The sequence below is a fragment of the Trichomonas vaginalis genome, chromosome IV (genome assembly GCF_026262505.1).
Source record: "Trichomonas vaginalis G3 chromosome IV, whole genome shotgun sequence".
Lineage (NCBI taxonomy): Eukaryota > Parabasalia > Trichomonadida > Trichomonadidae > Trichomonas > Trichomonas vaginalis.
Window position 1 is genome coordinate 33,882,786 of NC_067206.1, and position 17,192 is coordinate 33,899,977.

The 17,192-nt window shown below is 32.6% G+C and overlaps 7 protein-coding genes across 7 annotated transcripts, besides 2 other annotated features; 2 read left to right on the forward strand and 5 right to left on the reverse strand.

Annotated features, from left to right (window-relative positions):
- Positions 1–1,170: part of a mobile genetic element that runs on past the window's edge.
- Positions 1,171–3,258: 2,088 nt separating this feature from the next.
- TVAGG3_0217490 (N-acetylmuramoyl-l-alanine amidase family) lies at positions 3,259–3,495 on the reverse strand (the record flags this gene model as incomplete). Its single annotated transcript, XM_001307737.2, has 1 exon — positions 3,259–3,495. One exon carries the CDS (start codon positions 3,493–3,495, stop codon positions 3,259–3,261), a length of 237 nt encoding a protein of 78 aa, XP_001307738.1.
- Positions 3,496–3,969: 474 nt separating this feature from the next.
- Positions 3,970–4,449, reverse strand: TVAGG3_0217500 (protein of unknown function, DUF4108 family; the record flags this gene model as incomplete). Its single annotated transcript, XM_001307736.2, has 1 exon — positions 3,970–4,449. The coding sequence occupies one exon, from the start codon at positions 4,447–4,449 to the stop codon at positions 3,970–3,972; it is 480 nt and encodes a 159-aa protein (XP_001307737.1).
- A 554-nt stretch (positions 4,450–5,003) lies between these two features.
- Positions 5,004–5,414, reverse strand: TVAGG3_0217510 (uncharacterized protein; the record flags this gene model as incomplete). The annotated part of the gene is made up of 1 exon (XM_001287977.2): positions 5,004–5,414. One exon carries the CDS (start codon positions 5,412–5,414, stop codon positions 5,004–5,006), a length of 411 nt encoding a protein of 136 aa, XP_001287978.2.
- A 913-nt stretch (positions 5,415–6,327) lies between these two features.
- TVAGG3_0217520 (regulation of response to stimulus) lies at positions 6,328–8,904 on the reverse strand (the record flags this gene model as incomplete). The annotated part of the gene is made up of 1 exon (XM_001318810.2): positions 6,363–8,543. The coding sequence occupies one exon, from the start codon at positions 8,541–8,543 to the stop codon at positions 6,363–6,365; it is 2,181 nt and encodes a 726-aa protein (XP_001318845.1).
- Positions 8,905–9,874: 970 nt separating this feature from the next.
- TVAGG3_0217530 (uncharacterized protein) lies at positions 9,875–11,371 on the reverse strand (the record flags this gene model as incomplete). The annotated part of the gene is made up of 1 exon (XM_001318811.1): positions 9,886–11,112. One exon carries the CDS (start codon positions 11,110–11,112, stop codon positions 9,886–9,888), a length of 1,227 nt encoding a protein of 408 aa, XP_001318846.1.
- Positions 11,372–12,008: 637 nt separating this feature from the next.
- TVAGG3_0217540 (uncharacterized protein) lies at positions 12,009–12,305 on the forward strand (the record flags this gene model as incomplete). The annotated part of the gene is made up of 1 exon (XM_001318812.1): positions 12,009–12,305. One exon carries the CDS (start codon positions 12,009–12,011, stop codon positions 12,303–12,305), a length of 297 nt encoding a protein of 98 aa, XP_001318847.1.
- Positions 12,306–14,035: 1,730 nt separating this feature from the next.
- On the forward strand, positions 14,036–15,561 carry TVAGG3_0217550 (cytosolix non-specific dipeptidase family; the record flags this gene model as incomplete). Its single annotated transcript, XM_001318813.2, has 1 exon — positions 14,049–15,536. The coding sequence occupies one exon, from the start codon at positions 14,049–14,051 to the stop codon at positions 15,534–15,536; it is 1,488 nt and encodes a 495-aa protein (XP_001318848.1).
- Positions 15,562–15,672: 111 nt separating this feature from the next.
- Positions 15,673–15,799: a mobile genetic element.
- Positions 15,800–17,192: the final 1,393 nt, after the last annotated feature.

Below are 17,192 nucleotides of genomic sequence, written 5' to 3' on the forward strand. Positions count from 1 at the left end.
AACCATGTTCACCTTCTCCAATGTATTGTTTAACAGCTTTTCCATTTTCATCAAATTGCATAGGATAACGTTCATTATATGCTTTACGTTTAGGATAATCAGATATAGTTAATTTATACCCATTTATGACTTTAATATTACCTTGACCATCAGTAACGAAAACTTCATTTATACCATCAGGTTTTCCATTTGGACCCGTAATGTCTGCTTCGTGTGCTTCCCAATTTGGACCATGACGTTTGGCATATGCTTGAGCTTCTGGTAATGTTAAAACATTTCTCATTTGTTTAACATCCTTTTGAAGACCAGCAACAATGTGGACTAATTCTTTCATTCCATCAGGAACTTTCATAGTTCTATTATATGCACCCTTTTTGTTTGTCCCTTGTTTTAATGGAACCTGTAGAAGATTTGCTATTTCTGTCATGTTTAATTATAAATAAAAAATAAAAATTAATTATAAAAAGTTAATCAAATTTAACACTTCCTTTATTTAAATCAACTATTATTTTTCCATGTTCACCTAATTGCTGATATTGTGTGTAAAGTTCATTAATGCTCATTGGTAAATTCACTTGATAAAGCATAACGTTCAACTGTTGACGACTAAACCCACTGAAAATGAAAAGTGTTGATAGATTTGATTTAATGTTTGTGCTTAATGCTTTGAAGTATTGAACGGCCATGAAGAATGAACACTGAATGTGTCGACATTGAGTTAATAACTGATTAAAATATGATTTCTCATTTGTTATTAGTTTTGATTTCACTGCATCATCTAGAAAAATGAGTGAATGCAAAAATTCTCTATCAAAATTTGAAATAGAAAGTGTTTCAAATAATTCATCCCGTTGTTTATCAATAATTTTATCCTCTAATCCTTGCTTCTTGATTGTATTATATAATTCTTTATACATTAAAAAGTTTTTTAAATAATCTTCTGCTTCTTCTTGTGATAAATAAATAATTGGAATTTTGATTAAATGCTTTAAAGATTCAAATGTATCATCTGAAGGTGAACCTGAACGGTTGATATAAATTAACACATGTGAATGGGGTGAAGTGTTAGCAATAATGATAATTTGTTTTAATATCGTTAATGTTTTTACCTTTATTTTGTTTACCAATTGCTGCAGTGATTGAATTTAAGTAACATTCAGAATATGGAATTTTCATTAATTTTTCCTTAGATAGAGCATTTCTATTATCACTCAATGCTTCATTAATCATATCATCTACGTATGTATTATATACTCCCGCTAATTCTTCAGAATTTAAATCCATTTAATCAAAAATAAATTTATAATTTTATACATTTCTATTCATCAATATTTCATCATATGAACTTCTATACTGTGGTGGTGTACCTGTTGGATGATATTTCAAACCTTCATCCGGTGTCCATGTCCAATATGTAGTCCTAGTAAACCAAACCTGAGGAGGATTTGTCACTTTTGAACAGTAAGTGTCATTTTCACCCTGAATGATTGGATAAGCTTTCACTTGTACTGTAACTTGTGAGTTGAAAGTTTCTAATCCATCAAAGAATATACCCGCTCCATCACGTTGAACTGGAATAGTGCATAAGAACGAAGTTTGGTCTTTCCATGTTCTAGCTAATGGCTTGCCATCATCATCATTCAGTGGTCTAGTTAATGAGTCCTCGTATTCTTCTGTGCATTCATTCACCCCATCTAAATCAGAAGCTTGAAGCATACGTGTAAAGAATATGTCACCCACTGTGGTCATCGCTTGATCGGGAAAGTTTCTGGAATCTATAGTGACCTGAAGACCTCGAAGCATTGGATTTTCTAAAACTGTTCTTTGCATTGCATTCTTCGGAAATGCTAACACAACATCTGTAACATTATGAAGAGCGTATGAGAAATCTGAGCTGATACCTTCAGGAGTGATGCAACCTCCATTTAGTGAACGAACGTCAATATGTTGAGCTGGAATCATGAATGGATCTTCCTTACTAAATAAACGTGGTATTGCTTTAACTGATTCTTCAATTAAACCATATCCTGGTGTAATGCATTTATCCTCTAAAACTTCCATCTTTGTGCATGAAATAATAACGTCTTCAACTGTTGCGTCAGCAGATGTAGCGGCTAAGCCTGTAATTAATTTGGTAGGAAGTCCGATTTGTTGGAATTTGCGATCATATTTATAAACATGATTCATAATCTTTTCATAATTTTCATCAGTTATCTTTTCATAAACATAATTTTGTAAATCAGCAACTCTTAACGGGTCAACCTGACAAAATACTAAAGTATCCCTGAAAACATAATATTTAAGAATGATTTCACCAAATGATTTAGGATAATCATCGAACGCCTGAAATGCTAACAAATCATTTACCGGAATAATCATATCAAAAGTGATATCAACTTCTTCATTTGCTTTCTTGAAAACTTCTGAAGGGTCAATATATTTACCACATACTGAGTTATCATATTTTTGAACATTATTATATAACGAATGAACAAACTTTTTAACTTTCCTTTCTGATTTTGGTTTATATGTTGCAAATGCAAAAGATTCACGGGCGCAATCCATCTGAAGATAACCGGCATCACCTCTTTCGGTTTCTACTTCTAATTGTTTAAAGCTTTGATTTGATGATTTGTAACCAATGAATAAACGCATGCATTTAAAAGCGGCATCACATGTGAAAGCTTTATTTGAAACTAGAGTTGCTCTAACTTTGCGTTTAATATATGTGTCACCTAATTGGTTCACATCATGAGCCGGATTTGTAATTCTTAAATGAGTTTGTTTATCATCAAAATATGGAGCATCAGAGTCATAGCATGAACTTTCAAGTTCTCTATAATATCTTCTTCCATCATTCTTTGCGAATATTTCATTTATCTTTTCGAATGAATGAAACACATTTCCATTAATCGGTTTGGTGTTTGGCACTAAATAGTTAGTCGTCATTTATTATTAAATAAAAAATCAAAATTAAAAGATGAAAATGAATTTTTAATTTTAATGAAATAATCAACTATGGCTGCAGGATTCTTTAAGAAACTGTGGGATAAAGTAAAAAGAGGAGCGCATAAAGTTTGGGAAACAATGAAGAAAGGAGCAAATTGGATATTTAAGAATAAAGAAGCAATTAGTGACGTTGCTGAATCAATAACGCCAAAAGCTGCCCCAATAAGAGAAATTTTAAATAAAGGAGAAAAAGTTTATCAAAGACTTCAACCGATACTAAGATAAAAATAATATTTATTTATTTTTCCACTAACCACCTCCTATTTTATTAAGTATTCCTTCAGCTATTCCACCAATTGCGTTACCTGCTTGTGCTCCCATCGCCGGATTACCTGCTTTAGTACCTAATACTCCACCTATGATAGTTCCTGCCGTTTTCGCTACTGGTGCCAAAAAGTTTGCAATGGGTTTAATAATCTTTTGATGAACCCAACCTGCAGCTTTCTTAATTCCTTCCCATAATTTTTTAAAGAATCCTGCAGCCATTTCTGATTTAATATTAATTAAAAAAATATATTTCATCACTTATATTCTAATTTTTATTTAATGATAAATGAAACCGATTTTAAAAATAAATGAAACAAAGGAGGAAGAAATAAATGAAAGTGAAAATGTTCAACAAAAAATAAACGTTGTTAAACCAATTACTGAAATAAAAATTTTTTCATCTGTTGAAGAATTTAATGACTATTATGCTAATAATAAAAAATTATTTGAAGAATTGACAACATGTAAATTGAATAAAATGTTTAAAGTTGATGGATTCAAAATTTCAAAAATAAAAGGAGTGGTTAGTTTGAAATCTATTCCTCAATCAAGAATCACCTCATTAATGAAAATAGATGATTTAACAAAAAGAATAGAAATTATTGAAGAGCGAATGAATCAAATAATTGATTTCATAAATCATGACTCGTTGAGCCCAGGTCCTTAAAGCCCAAGGCACAAAGTGCCCAGGACTTAAAGTCCATCACTGAGTTCAAGGTTATATTCATCAAATATTTCATTATTAAATGCAACTTCTGCTAGTTTATTTATTTTTTCAATACGATCATTTGAAAGTCTATCGTTTAATTTTTTCTGAAGTTTTTCATTTTCTAGTTCTGAAACTTTATTTGGATGATATTTAAACCCGTTAAATTCTTTTTCCTCAGTTTTGATCATTAATTTACAAAGAACTTTTGTGGTTGGAATTCGTTTAAACCATTTATCATTAATATTTGTTATAAATTCAATATCTGGAATTAATTCCCAAATTTTTACATTTTCAATTAATTTATTATCAAATGCAAAAGCAATAGGTTTAATATTAAACTTACCTTTATAATATATACTTTCTACATAATCATCGAAATAAACATCTACTTGTTTAACATTTTCAAGAATTGGTGAAAGAACATCCATTAATTGATTGACGGTTACGAATCTTGATCCACTCATTTATCATTAAATAAAAAAATAAATTATTCAAAAAATGTAAGACATGAATTTTTAAAGTTTATTTTTTAAATTTTTTTTATTTTTTATTTCATTATGTAAAGGGTTTGTGAAAATTTCTTACGATTTTAAATCATGATTTATTCAAAAACGTAAGAATAAAAAGCGTAAGAATCATACATTTATTTTATCAATTGTATGAAAATTACTTACAAAATCGCTCAATATTGTATGAATTCTTACGTTTACAAAAAAAGTCACAAAACCCGCAATATATACTACTCATATCATCATATCAGTGGAATATCTATATTAGATGCTATTAGTTGTTGCATGCTATGTAGTTTCTCTCAGATAAATGATGAACAAAGTAATTTTTCCGACTATGAAGACTTGATTTTGTGTTTCTATCTTTTTTGGGAGATTATTCCTATATCAAACATAGAATAATTTCATAGAAGAGTGAATTTATTTATAAAACCTCAGAAATGATTCAAAATTAATAATTTATAACTCAGATTAATGAGTAAGTTTTTTTAATCTTCTGTTTAATGAGATTAATATCTCCATGTAGTTGTGGTGCAGTGCTTTGGACCACTTGGATAGTTAAAACAATGTTCGGATTCCAATTCACGGCCCATGCAAAGATATTTGCAATTATAACTTGGCCATTCCTTTGGTGTGCATCTTTCCTCAATTGTAACAGGGCATCTAGCCTGGGCTGATTGCAAAGAGTTTGATTCAGGCTGTTGGTGGGCTTTTGGATAAAAAGTGCATTTAATAATACCAATAGCTGACTTCCAGCATTTAGTATATCCATAAGGATTGGAGCCGCATTTATTCATGCACTGCGAATAGTTTCCATGTTTAACAAGGCACTTGGGGAAACAATCATCTACATTCATACTATAGTGAGGCTTCTTCATTTGAAAGCCTTTAAATCCAAGAACGGTCAAGAGAGCGAACATTAGAAATTATGATTTCAATAGAAAATTCAAAATTCAATACCTGACATTTTTAGATTTGTCAAATGACAATTTTGCCAATTCACAATTTTTTTAAAAGAAACCTTATTAAGAAGCAGTGCTGTTTATACTGATGTAAAATGTTTCCTGACACATACACAATAAATTTTACAACGCCAATAAATTGAATGAAAAAGCTTCGTTCTAGCAATCATGAATACATGGGGTTATTAAAAGAGTTGTCATATTAGATATGTTCCCATCAAACTCTATTCTCAACAACTGAAAATATGTCAGAAACTTAAGTTTGAGAGAGGAAATCCAATTGATGACTAACAAACATTAATTTATCTGCAATTAAATTGAATTTATTTTTTGCATTGAATTTGTGTGCGCTTATTAATTTCAAAAAAAGTATGAGTGTTGATTATGAAGCAATCGAGTTTTCCTTACGATTTCGAATGTATGACAACGTCATTCTTCTTTGCTAGGAAGCATTTTCTCTGGCAAGAAGTGCCAAAATATTAACGTATTGTGCAAAAACATATGTAGAATCAAATTCTGCAACACAAGCTGTTTTATTAAAGAAACAAAACAATAATTTAATATGGAAATTGCAAGAACTATTCAATATTTATGTACAATCTCTTCTAGAATGCAAGTACTATTATAATGAGACAGGTGTTTGCAAACCAAAAAAATTATTGTTAGATTTGATTTATTATATTTTTCGAACGACATAATTCACAATTTCGTGACTTAATAGGCGCCTATCCTGGAATTAGTATGCATAATCGTATCTAAATGAGCAAAAAGAACATCTGAATCAAAAAATGATCAAGATCTTATTTATCTATCTAAATGCAATATAACAGAATTTTAATCATAGATTTGAGTAAAATGATGCAAAACTATCAGAAACTATAAGAAAGTTATTTTTTATTCAAACAATCAAAAAAGACCAAGTTCTGTACCGTCACTAAGTGAAAATACAAAGATAGAAGAGAAATATCTATAGTGATTGACCTTCTGGCATGTGATAATGTCACACTCGGAGATGGAATCTATATTAAGGCGACATGTTTTATAGAGATATTCAAGAAAAGATTCTGTCTTATTCTCTATGTCAACACCGCAAGAAAGGCTCTTGCAATTGACAAAAGCGAACTCTTCGATAGTTTCGACACAGAAAGGGATATTTATGTGTGTAAGAGAAACACAATCAGAGAAAGCATAGCGGCGGATGCGTTGGACTGAATTGTCTGGAATAAGAATGTTGATAATATTCTTGCAACCAAGAAATGCACCGGCAGAGATCTCATGTATTGTTGTTGGAACATAAAAGAATTTGCATGGAGATGCAGGAGGAAAACAGATAAACATGGTCTTTTTCTTGTCGAAAAGAGCATGGTTGTCAACTGTGAAATGATCACTTTCGTTGCAAATAAATATGCTGAGTGATGTGCAGCCTTCGAACGCATAGTAGCCAAGTGAACAGAATGAACTGTTATCACTTATGATGAACGTTTCAAGGTTCTTGCAGTTTCGGAATGCATATTCGGAGATTGACTGTGTATCATGTGGAACTGTGAATGTCGTGATGTTTGTGGATTCAAATGCGTTTTCTTTGATCTCTATGATGGATGAAGGAAGAACAACAGTTCTAAGATTCTTCGCATTATTGAATGCGCTTCTTTCAATTTTTGTAATATTAGGATTGCCTAAAAATGTAATGTTTTCAATCGCTGATGATTGAAATGCTTGAGAACCGATTTCTTGAATAGTTTCTGGAATTTCTATAGATAATAACGATATACTATTAGTGAAACATTGACTATCAATTTTAGTAATATTCCTTAATATAACTGTCTTCAATTTGAAACAATTTAGAAATGAAATATATCCAAGAGTTGTACCTTCTTCAGATCCTTCGAAAACTACTTTTTCTAATGATGTGCAACTTCCAAATGCGGCCGTTACAATTGTTTTGATGCTTTTTCCAAAATAAATCTCGGTTAACCCCAAACATGCTGAAAATCCCCATCCATAGATTGTAATCAATGAATCAGGAAAATGGATAATCTTTAGTGAATTGCAATGATAGAATGAACTACTTCCGATAGTGGTAAGTTTGCTTGGGAAGTTGATTTCTGCAAGATTAATACACTCACGAAAAGCGTTGTCTCCAATTTTAGTCAATGATGAATCTGCTTCAAAATGAATTGTTTTCAAATTTGTTTGCCCATTGAAGATATCATTAGAAATAATAGAAACTGTAGATGGAATGTTATAATGTTCATTTTGGCTGAATCGCATGTAAACAATAGTTTTATCACCGTTGTAAAGCAATCGTTGGTCATCAAATGAAAATGGAGCACCATCTGCAAAATCAAGGACAGCATCAACAGGGAAACAATTGCCTTCAATGTTGATAAGTGTTTGGGGAAGTTTCATGTATTTCAAGTTTGGACATTCTGAAAATGCTGAACCTCTGATTGTTGTGATACGTTCATTCAATGTGATGTTCGTGATGTTAGAAGAAAGAAAACATTTTGTAGGAATAATCGTGATACCGTTACCAACACAAACATTGTAAAGATATCTGCAGTTGGAAAATACTGAATCACCAAGACTTGTGACAGAATCTGGAATCGTGACATTGATTAAATGAGATCCTGAAAACGATAAGGATGGGATAGTTTTCAGATTGGGACTGAATGTGATATTCTCAATCATTGTGTTAGAAAAACAACTTTGTGTTAACGAATTTACTGTATCTGGCATAATGAAAGATGTTATGTTCTTATCAAAGCACAAAATGATAAGTGTCTTAGCTTTATTATACAAAACACCACTTTCCGAGTGATAATTGTTGTTTTCTGATGAACAAACAATTTCGTGAAAAACCAAAACATTATAAAAAGCATCTTCTTTAATATAAGATAGATTACTCGGAAGATAAATGCGTTCGAGACATGTATCTCGAAAAGCGCATGATTCAATGCTGACTAATTGAGATTCAGGTCCAATATTGATCGATTGAAGACTTTTACAGCCAGCAAAGCAATAAGTGCTCAATTTTGTGATAGAGTTAGGAACATTAAATTGAGAAAATAGGCAGTTTCTAAACATATGAGGAGAGATTTCAGAGAAATTTTCTGGGAGAATAGTTTCTGATAGCTTATTGCAGTTTTCAAAGGCATGTGTTCTAATTTCTTGAAGAAAATAGCAGTTTGTAAAGTTAAGAGAAGTAAGTTTTGTACAACCACTGAATGCATAGTCTTCAATAGTTTTGAATTTGCAACCTTGTTGGAATGTAACTGATAATAAAGTGTCTTTGCTTCCTTTGAATGCGTAGTTGACTGATGTTGGATCACCACGGATGACTTCGCATGTGGCTTTGACAATGACATGAACACTACGATCTGTCGCATAAAGAACGCGATCATTTTCTGTATAAGATTCACCAACAACTATTCTCTCTTGTTTTCATAGAAAACGAAAAATTAATTTAAAAAATTCAATGATATTCAATTTATCAAATCATCAAATATCATTCATATCAACCATATTTAATTTATAATCAATTTTTGCAAAAGATTTTATTTCAGTTGATTACAACAAGTATTTAATGACATAATCATCTCAAAATTTCAGTTAATGAACTTCTTATTTAACATGGTGCAAATATCAATAAAAAGAATGCTAACGGACGAACTATTCATCATTATGCAGCACAATATAGTAAAGAAATTGTTCAACTTCTTATTTTGCATAGTGCAAGCATCAATGAAAAAGATAATGATTGAGTAAAAGCTCATCATCAAACAGCATTCAAAAATTGTAAAGGAGCTATTGAATTTCGTATTTCACACAGTGGAAATATCAATGAAAAGAATTTTGACGGGCGGACTGCTCTTCATATTGCAGCATCAAGAAATCAACAAGAAATTACTGAATTTCTTATCTCTAATGGTGCAATTTCTGTTTAAATTCAGCAATTTCTTAGATTTTTCGTTGCCTTCTTCGAAAATACCATTTTTTTTGTGAACAGAGACTATGTTCTTGCTACCATAGAAGAGTTTTGAATCATATTCATAGAGAGCACGCTTTGAGTCACCAATATATGGGACATACTTGATAACAACAGCATGATCTGGATGTTCTCTATTTGCAGTTTAAATATATGCATCATCCGAACTTTGCTTCATTTTCAAAGCTGTGCAAGCCTGTAGGGATTTCTCCAATATTGACATGAACTAAAGAATGAATAATGTCAATATTCTTTATAATGTATGCAAGAAATCAAACTTTGGAAAAATTTATTACGACATAATTTTGAAAATAAGATTCATACAAGAAGAAACATATCAAGTTAGTTGATTCTATTATAAATATTTATAAAAAACTAACAAAACTTATAGATAATAAAACAATAAAATAATATAAACATAAAAAGGTAATAAAAAGTAACTTATCCATTGATCATGATCCAGAACAATGCAGAGAGGGTACTTATGGATCCTCCCGCTAGAGATATGAAGACGCAGATGAAACCAACGATTCCTGCTTGGAAAGAGACCTGAAGAGTTCCATTCATCTTATCTACGAATATGTAGATGATCATTTTGACCACCCAGAAGACAAATCCGGCTCCACCAGCAGATATGAAAGCAAACATCGCCCAATCTTCGGCATCTCCGAGGGCAAGGCTTGATATACCTATACAAATGCAACAGAAGAACCAAATTGGTATTACATAGAAAATTGAGAACCAATTTACATTTGATGTTGGATATTTGAAGGCATTATCAATAGAACGTGATGCTGGGAATATTATAACAAAAAGAAGACAGTTGGCGAAGACTAAAAAGCTTCTGCGATTGAAAACAAGACGACGAACGGAAATGTTGATCAAATGATGGAAATTATTGAAGTTAAATGTTAAACTTGCAATAAGGGATGTAATTAGGTTCACAGGAAGCTTAATAAATATAACTGAAATGATAAAATAAAAAATTAATTTCAAAGGAATGCTAATACAGCTTCCTACGCAAACAGGAATCCATAGTATACTAAACAAAATCGTAAGGAATACGGCTGGAACGAGTAATGGCGCGAAATAATGGGCAGATGCGATATCTTTTAATTTCCAAGTGACGCAAAGGAAAGATGTAACGATACTATTGATGAACGAAGATGCTGCAGCAGGAATAGCATACGTAAGCCACCAGGATTTGTAAGCTGCCGGTTTTATTGAGAAAATAATTGAAAGAGCGATAGAAAACGCGATAATTCCAGCACCGGCTCCACAAAACACGGCCAGAATGTAACTGTTTTGAGGTACTGCGGACACGACTGCAGAAACAGGACGAGATGAGAAATCTGGTTTGACAATGAGAATGAAAAATATAGCAAGGAATAATGCTATGAAGAAATAAACCTTCTTAAGAGAGTCTGGAAATGAAAAATATTTCACGGAATTGATTCTTTCAAAATTGTAAGTGATATTGATAGGTTTTCCGCTTGAAATGTTGACTGGATTGGATGACTGAATGGAATTGATCCTTAAATGTCCGTTAGAATTTGAGAAAAGTTTGAATGTATAATGTGTGTTTAAATATTTCCTATCATGACTTAGGGGAACAGTAGCACGACTACCATTTATGTTAAAAGTAAGCTGAAAGTCGTTGGCCAGCATTCGAGAGATTATTGTTTGATTTTGTTTTGTTAAAGTAGATTCGCATATTTTTTTGGTACCATTATTTAAGTCAGATGCTTTTATCGCCATTAAATGTGATGAACATCGAAAAATATGATCTTTATTTGTTAAAACAATATTTTTCTGCGTAAAACATAAAGGAAGATCACATGCTGAATACATTTCTAGAGGGTTATTACCTGGACGTATATAAAGTACATCTAAGACCATATTTGGCTCGCATGTGGCCTTAGAAATTAAAATCGAAAGCATTTTTGACCGACATGTGATCTAAAATCTTGAAAATCAATTCCAGTTCTGACCATGCTTACTAGCACCATAAATCACAGATCATTGTAACTAAATGAATATTTCTTGTTGAAGACTTCAATTTATTTCGAATCTATAATATCCCAATCAACGTTGTTAGATAACTCATACATTCACATCTTTCAGCTATATCTCAGGCATAAATATTTAAATTCTAAGTAACTATCACTCATATAGTGAGATTTGATATTAATAGCTCTTCCAAGAATTTTATATCATTATTGGCACATTCTGAGATATTTTTGATATTATTTGCTGCATTAGATAACATAGGATATTCTTTGGATCCCTAATTTTGATGAACAATTTCAATTTCTAATACAAATTCAAGCAAGAAAGAAAATGAATTATCTTTACACCTACAAATGTAATATCTAGAGACTTTGAAAGCTTCCTCAATGCATGCTGCAGGAATTATCTAACAAATGTAATGACAATTTTCTCAAACTTCAGTTTTTAAAATTATTTGTTTCAAATCGTAATAAACCAGACTAAAATAGTACAACCTCAAAGATCTCGTTGTAAAAACATAAGATGATTCTACTTTGTCACTTTTTTAATTGAAAATGACTGATTCGGATGATTCGACTGATCCAGGTCATAATTTATTAGGCGAATATTGCCCATTCATTGCAGACGTACCTATCACATCTTATGCTGAACCATTCCCAATACCAAACAAAGATACAAGAAGTGAAGAAGAAATCAATCAAATTAAACAAAATCTCAAGAGACTTACAAATAGCAAACACTTTAATCCTCCATTACCACTTGCAGACTTCTGCTTAATAGCTAAAGATCGTTGGGAGAATGATGATTCTGACGGTTCTGAATGCTCATTAGGAGTTTGCAAACTTGTTTAATTTATGTTACTTTAACTTCTATTTCTGCTAAAATTATACATAGTTTTCTATTCACAAAAAATTTATTATTTTATTTAGATTTTTATATGCTTTGAACATATATATTTACTAACTTGTAACCAGATAATTATTTTTATAGAGATGAGAAAAAACGAATTCAATTTCTTTGTCAATAATTTTTTTTGTTGCAGTTCAACATAGTTTTATATAATCGTTTGTTTGTAACCTTAGCAATGGCTTGCAATACTAGATGAAATGTTGGGAAATGCTTCATATATTATTTCGGAATGTATGAAAGCTGAAGATATGATAATAATATTGTTGTTATCGATCTATTTAGCTTCGACCATTTTGAATTCTATACTGGTTGTGTGGACTAAGCACATACTTTGATGTGGCTAAATAGAAATAAAGTAAAAATCTTAAATGAGAATGTAACCTTATCATTTATATAGCACATCAGCTTTAATTTCCACACCAGAGAGCGATTACATGATCGTTTGGGTTATGACAAATGTAATTTCATTCGATCAAGGAGATTTTTGAGTTAGGAAAACATGTATAATAGGGTCTGATTATTGCAATATGATCTGAAATCGGATACATGACAAAAAAAATACAATTAAAAAGTGACACCACTAGCAGTTGAGATGTCATATTCAAAATCGATTTAGTAACATATGAAATCAGAAATATTGGATAAAAAATTTAAATAAGGTAGTCACAAAATCTAAGTAGTGAGGCTCTCAAAAATTGAACCGTACTCCATACAAAATTTGTGTACCCTCACTACTTAGATTTTGTGGCCTTCAATTGAGAGGTTAGTTTTGATAGAGCAAGTTATAAAATTAAAAGGGAAAAATAAATAAAATTTAAACATTTAATTATATATAATGTAAGGAGTGTAATTCCAAATTTTCTAACAACTATTCAAATTTGAGCATTTTTTTGGAAATAGTAAATCTAATATGTACATCTAATAACAACATGATTCATCAACTTTTCAAGCTCTGCAGTCAATTTTTTGAAATTTGATTGAAATAAATGTAGCAAAAATTACATTTCATTAGGGAATATATGAGTTTCTCTGGAAACAGGCTGATAAATTTTAAATTTTGTCCAATCAACTTGAATGCATTGAGAAATTTGGATTGATTTTCTGGTAGAATCTGGAACAATTCAACCATGTATAAATGGATCATGTAATCATCATGAAATGTTAGTGTTAGAGTTCAAAAGAAACAGAATGAGTGGAAATCAAACACAATCTGAATAATTTTAAACGTATACAATCTTTAAGTTTGTATTTTGAATTCTACATATATGATTGTGTAATTCGTTCTTTCAAATTTTCGGATTCAGGCATGTTTTGATAAAATTCATTCCCAAAAACGTCAATTAACAATTAAATTTAGTGTATTTTAAATATATATACGTATTATATTTTATAAATTATATTAAATTCGCAAAATTTTAAGTTTTAAACAAAAATAAAAAATGTTCAAAATATGAAATTATGCATAGGATATTAAAATTTACATGTTAGTAATTTTTTTGAATTGCTTTCAATTTTCATATTGAAATTTTTAAGATTTTTTTCTGAAATAATAAGCAAGAATATCAACCTAAATAATATTAAATTCCATGTGTTAATTTTCCCTCAAAAGTCATTGACCGCCTCTCAATCTAGATTTTGTGAGTACTTTTATTTTTCATCGTCTTGAAAAGTCACTTCACTTTTAAATGGAAGCCTCCGCTCTTCTTCGTGCTCCAAAACAGGAACTCCTTAAGCAGCTCCCAGTTGACCACCAAGCCTTCTTCAAGTGGTTCCTTGCCCTTACAGAGGTCCACCGTCCATCCTTCCAGCTCGAAGGTGCTCGCAAGACCTGCATTGAGTGGGCACACAAGCTCGGCGCTACAGTCGCAGAGGATGAAATCGGCAACATCCTTCTCTCCATCCCAGCTTCTGCTGGCTTAGAAAACGTTAAGCCACTTTGCATCCAGGGACATCTTGATATCGTCTCTGTCGGCAAGTTCGACGAGCAGGGCCAAGTCTTCTTAAAGCTCGAAGACGGAAAGCTCACATCTGGCATCTCCACAATCGGTGCTGATGATGGCATTGCTGTCGCTGCCATGTACGCTCTTATCGAAACACGCGATAAGTACCAGCACGGCCCACTCGAGTTCCTCATCACACTCGATGAAGAAGTCGGCCTCATCGGCGCTGGCAAGCTCGCTGGTCCACCATTCCTCAAATCTCGTGCTCTCCTCAACCTCGACTCCGAAGAGTGGGGCACATTCTACACATCCTGCGCTGGTGGCCTTTCCGCCTACTACGAACTCCCAATCAAGAAGGAGAAGGTTGAAGGCACAGGCCTCAAGCTCCACCTTACAAACCTCATGGGTGGCCACACAGGTCTTCTCATCGACTCCGGCCGTTCCAACTCCGTCAAATGGATCGACCGCATCCTTCTTGAGATCCAGGCTCAGGGCATCCCATTCCGCCTTGCCACAATCGAAGGTGGTGACAAGCACAACGCTATCCCAAGTGAGTGCATTGCCACAGTCGTTACATCAGAACCAGAGAAGTTCGAGGCCCTCGCTAAGAAGCTCCATGATGAAATCGTCAAGGAGTCAAAGGCCATCGAAGTCAAGGGACCAAAGCTTGCCATCGAGAAGGTTGATGTTCCACTCTGCCTTTGCGAGTGCTGCCACAACAAGGTTCTCGATCTCCTTTCCTCAATCTACCACGGCGTTTGGGAAATGCACCCAGAGATCAAGGGCATCGTCCGCACATCTCAGTCAATGTCCATCACACGCACAAAGGACGACGTTCTCTACGTTCAGGTTTACGCCCGCTCCAACGAAGCCACACGCATGTACTGGCTCGTCAACCAGAACAAGTCTCTTGCTCGCGCTGTCGGCTGCCCAATCCGCATCCCAGAGGAAGAGATCCAAGGCCCATGGCCAGCTGCCCTCAAGGCTCGCATCACAGAGATCGCTAAGGAATCATACCACAAACTCTACAACGCATACCCAGAGATCACAGCTATCCACGCTGGTCTCGAATGCGGCTGCATCCAGAACAGAGGCTACCCAGACCTCGAGTGCGTCTCATACGGCCCAACAATCCACGGCGCTCACTCCGTTGAAGAGAGCGTCACAGTTGAAACAGCTTGCAAGTGCTTCAACCTCACCCTTGAGATCATCAAGGCCTGGGCTCAGGAGTAAACAGTTTTAAGTTTAAGTTCTCTTTAAATTTATGATTTCAATTTTTTTATAAGGGAGCAATTACGACTATCTGCCTTCGAATATTACAGTCCACCGAAAAAAGTGTCGAAGGCAGAAAAACTGTATTAAAAATATAGCGCTAAAGACGATAGTCCACCCCCAGTAAAGCAATTTTAAGGCTATTATATTGAGCACCTAGAATCAGGGTGATCCATGCAATTGAGTTCTAATATTATTATTTTTGTGATGTTTATTATCGTTATGTTTGACTATTTTTAAAATAGTCAGATTATTTTTGTTATGCTTACATGAATCTATTGGAATCAACTTGACTATTTTTTAAATAAAAGTATGATTGTTTAATTATCTAATACATCATGGAGAAATTTCTGGATTTTTGGTACACAACTTTATGAAAAGGTACCTAAACTAGGCAGAACGACAAAGCTAACAAAAGTCATTGCGTTGACCGATATTTGCAATGATTGGAAATTGTAAACGGCTATCCAAATAAGTGCGGGACATTCAGTGTAAGTATAGAGAAAATAACATAATTATTAGGAAATAATAGCATTTTAGTGGAAATAAGGGGAAATATTATTCTATTTTTAAATTTTTACACTTTTGAATACGCTTCAGAATTTCTTTGAAAATTTAATAATCATTCAACTCGATATAAAAAGCGATCTAGAGTCCCAAAGTTTTATCTTCATATTAATCATATATTTTAAGTAATTTTATGAAATGTAAGGGCATCCTTAAGTTTAATTTTCAATTACGTCTTGCACATGTTGTCAGAAATTAGAATTAAAGTCAGATGGGCGTAAGATTATGAAGATTTTTTAATGTTTAGTAAAGAAATGAAGAAAAGGGAAAGTTTATTAACTTTAGAAATACTTTTATTGATAATTGCAAATTTTGCTTGGCAAATATCAGTTGAAAAATGAATCAATTTGTTAGTAAATAGTTCTCTTGTATTAGTAGGTACTACATCATTTTTAAATGTTTTTGAAATCGAATTGTCAATGTAACAACTATCAACTGTTAATTGATCATCATTGTTATATATCAAACATGAACCTTCAGGACAAGTGTTGTTAATAAAAGAACAATTTTTTACAGTAAGAGAATTTATGGAATGGTAAATAATTCCTTTCATAGATTGTGTATTAGTATTATTTATAATATTACATGAAACAATCAAAGAGTTATACCAAATATATAATACTGAAGCTGAATTACCTGTTCCTAAATTATTAACAACAGTTGAATAATTAAATGTTATTTTAAAGCCATCCACTGAATTCTTGAAAAAAAATCCAACAGGATCATCTGTAGCTTTATTTGATGAGAAATTTGTTGATGAAACTAAGATATTCCCTTCTTCTGAACGAATTACTTCTTTACCAACATCTTCATTTCCTACATCGAAAAGCGAACTTTCAATAAAAAAGTTTAAGTTATCTGGGCCAACAGATGTATATGAAAAATGCCCATTTTTAGAGCTTTCGCATTTCGTACAACAGAACTTTCGTTGAACAATTGAACTGTTGCTGCCAATTTGGTAGTAAACGCAGCTTCCATCTTCTTCTGAAGTGCAATTACTAAAAGAACATCGGTTATGTAGAAACAAAGTGTTGGTAACAGGACTAAAGT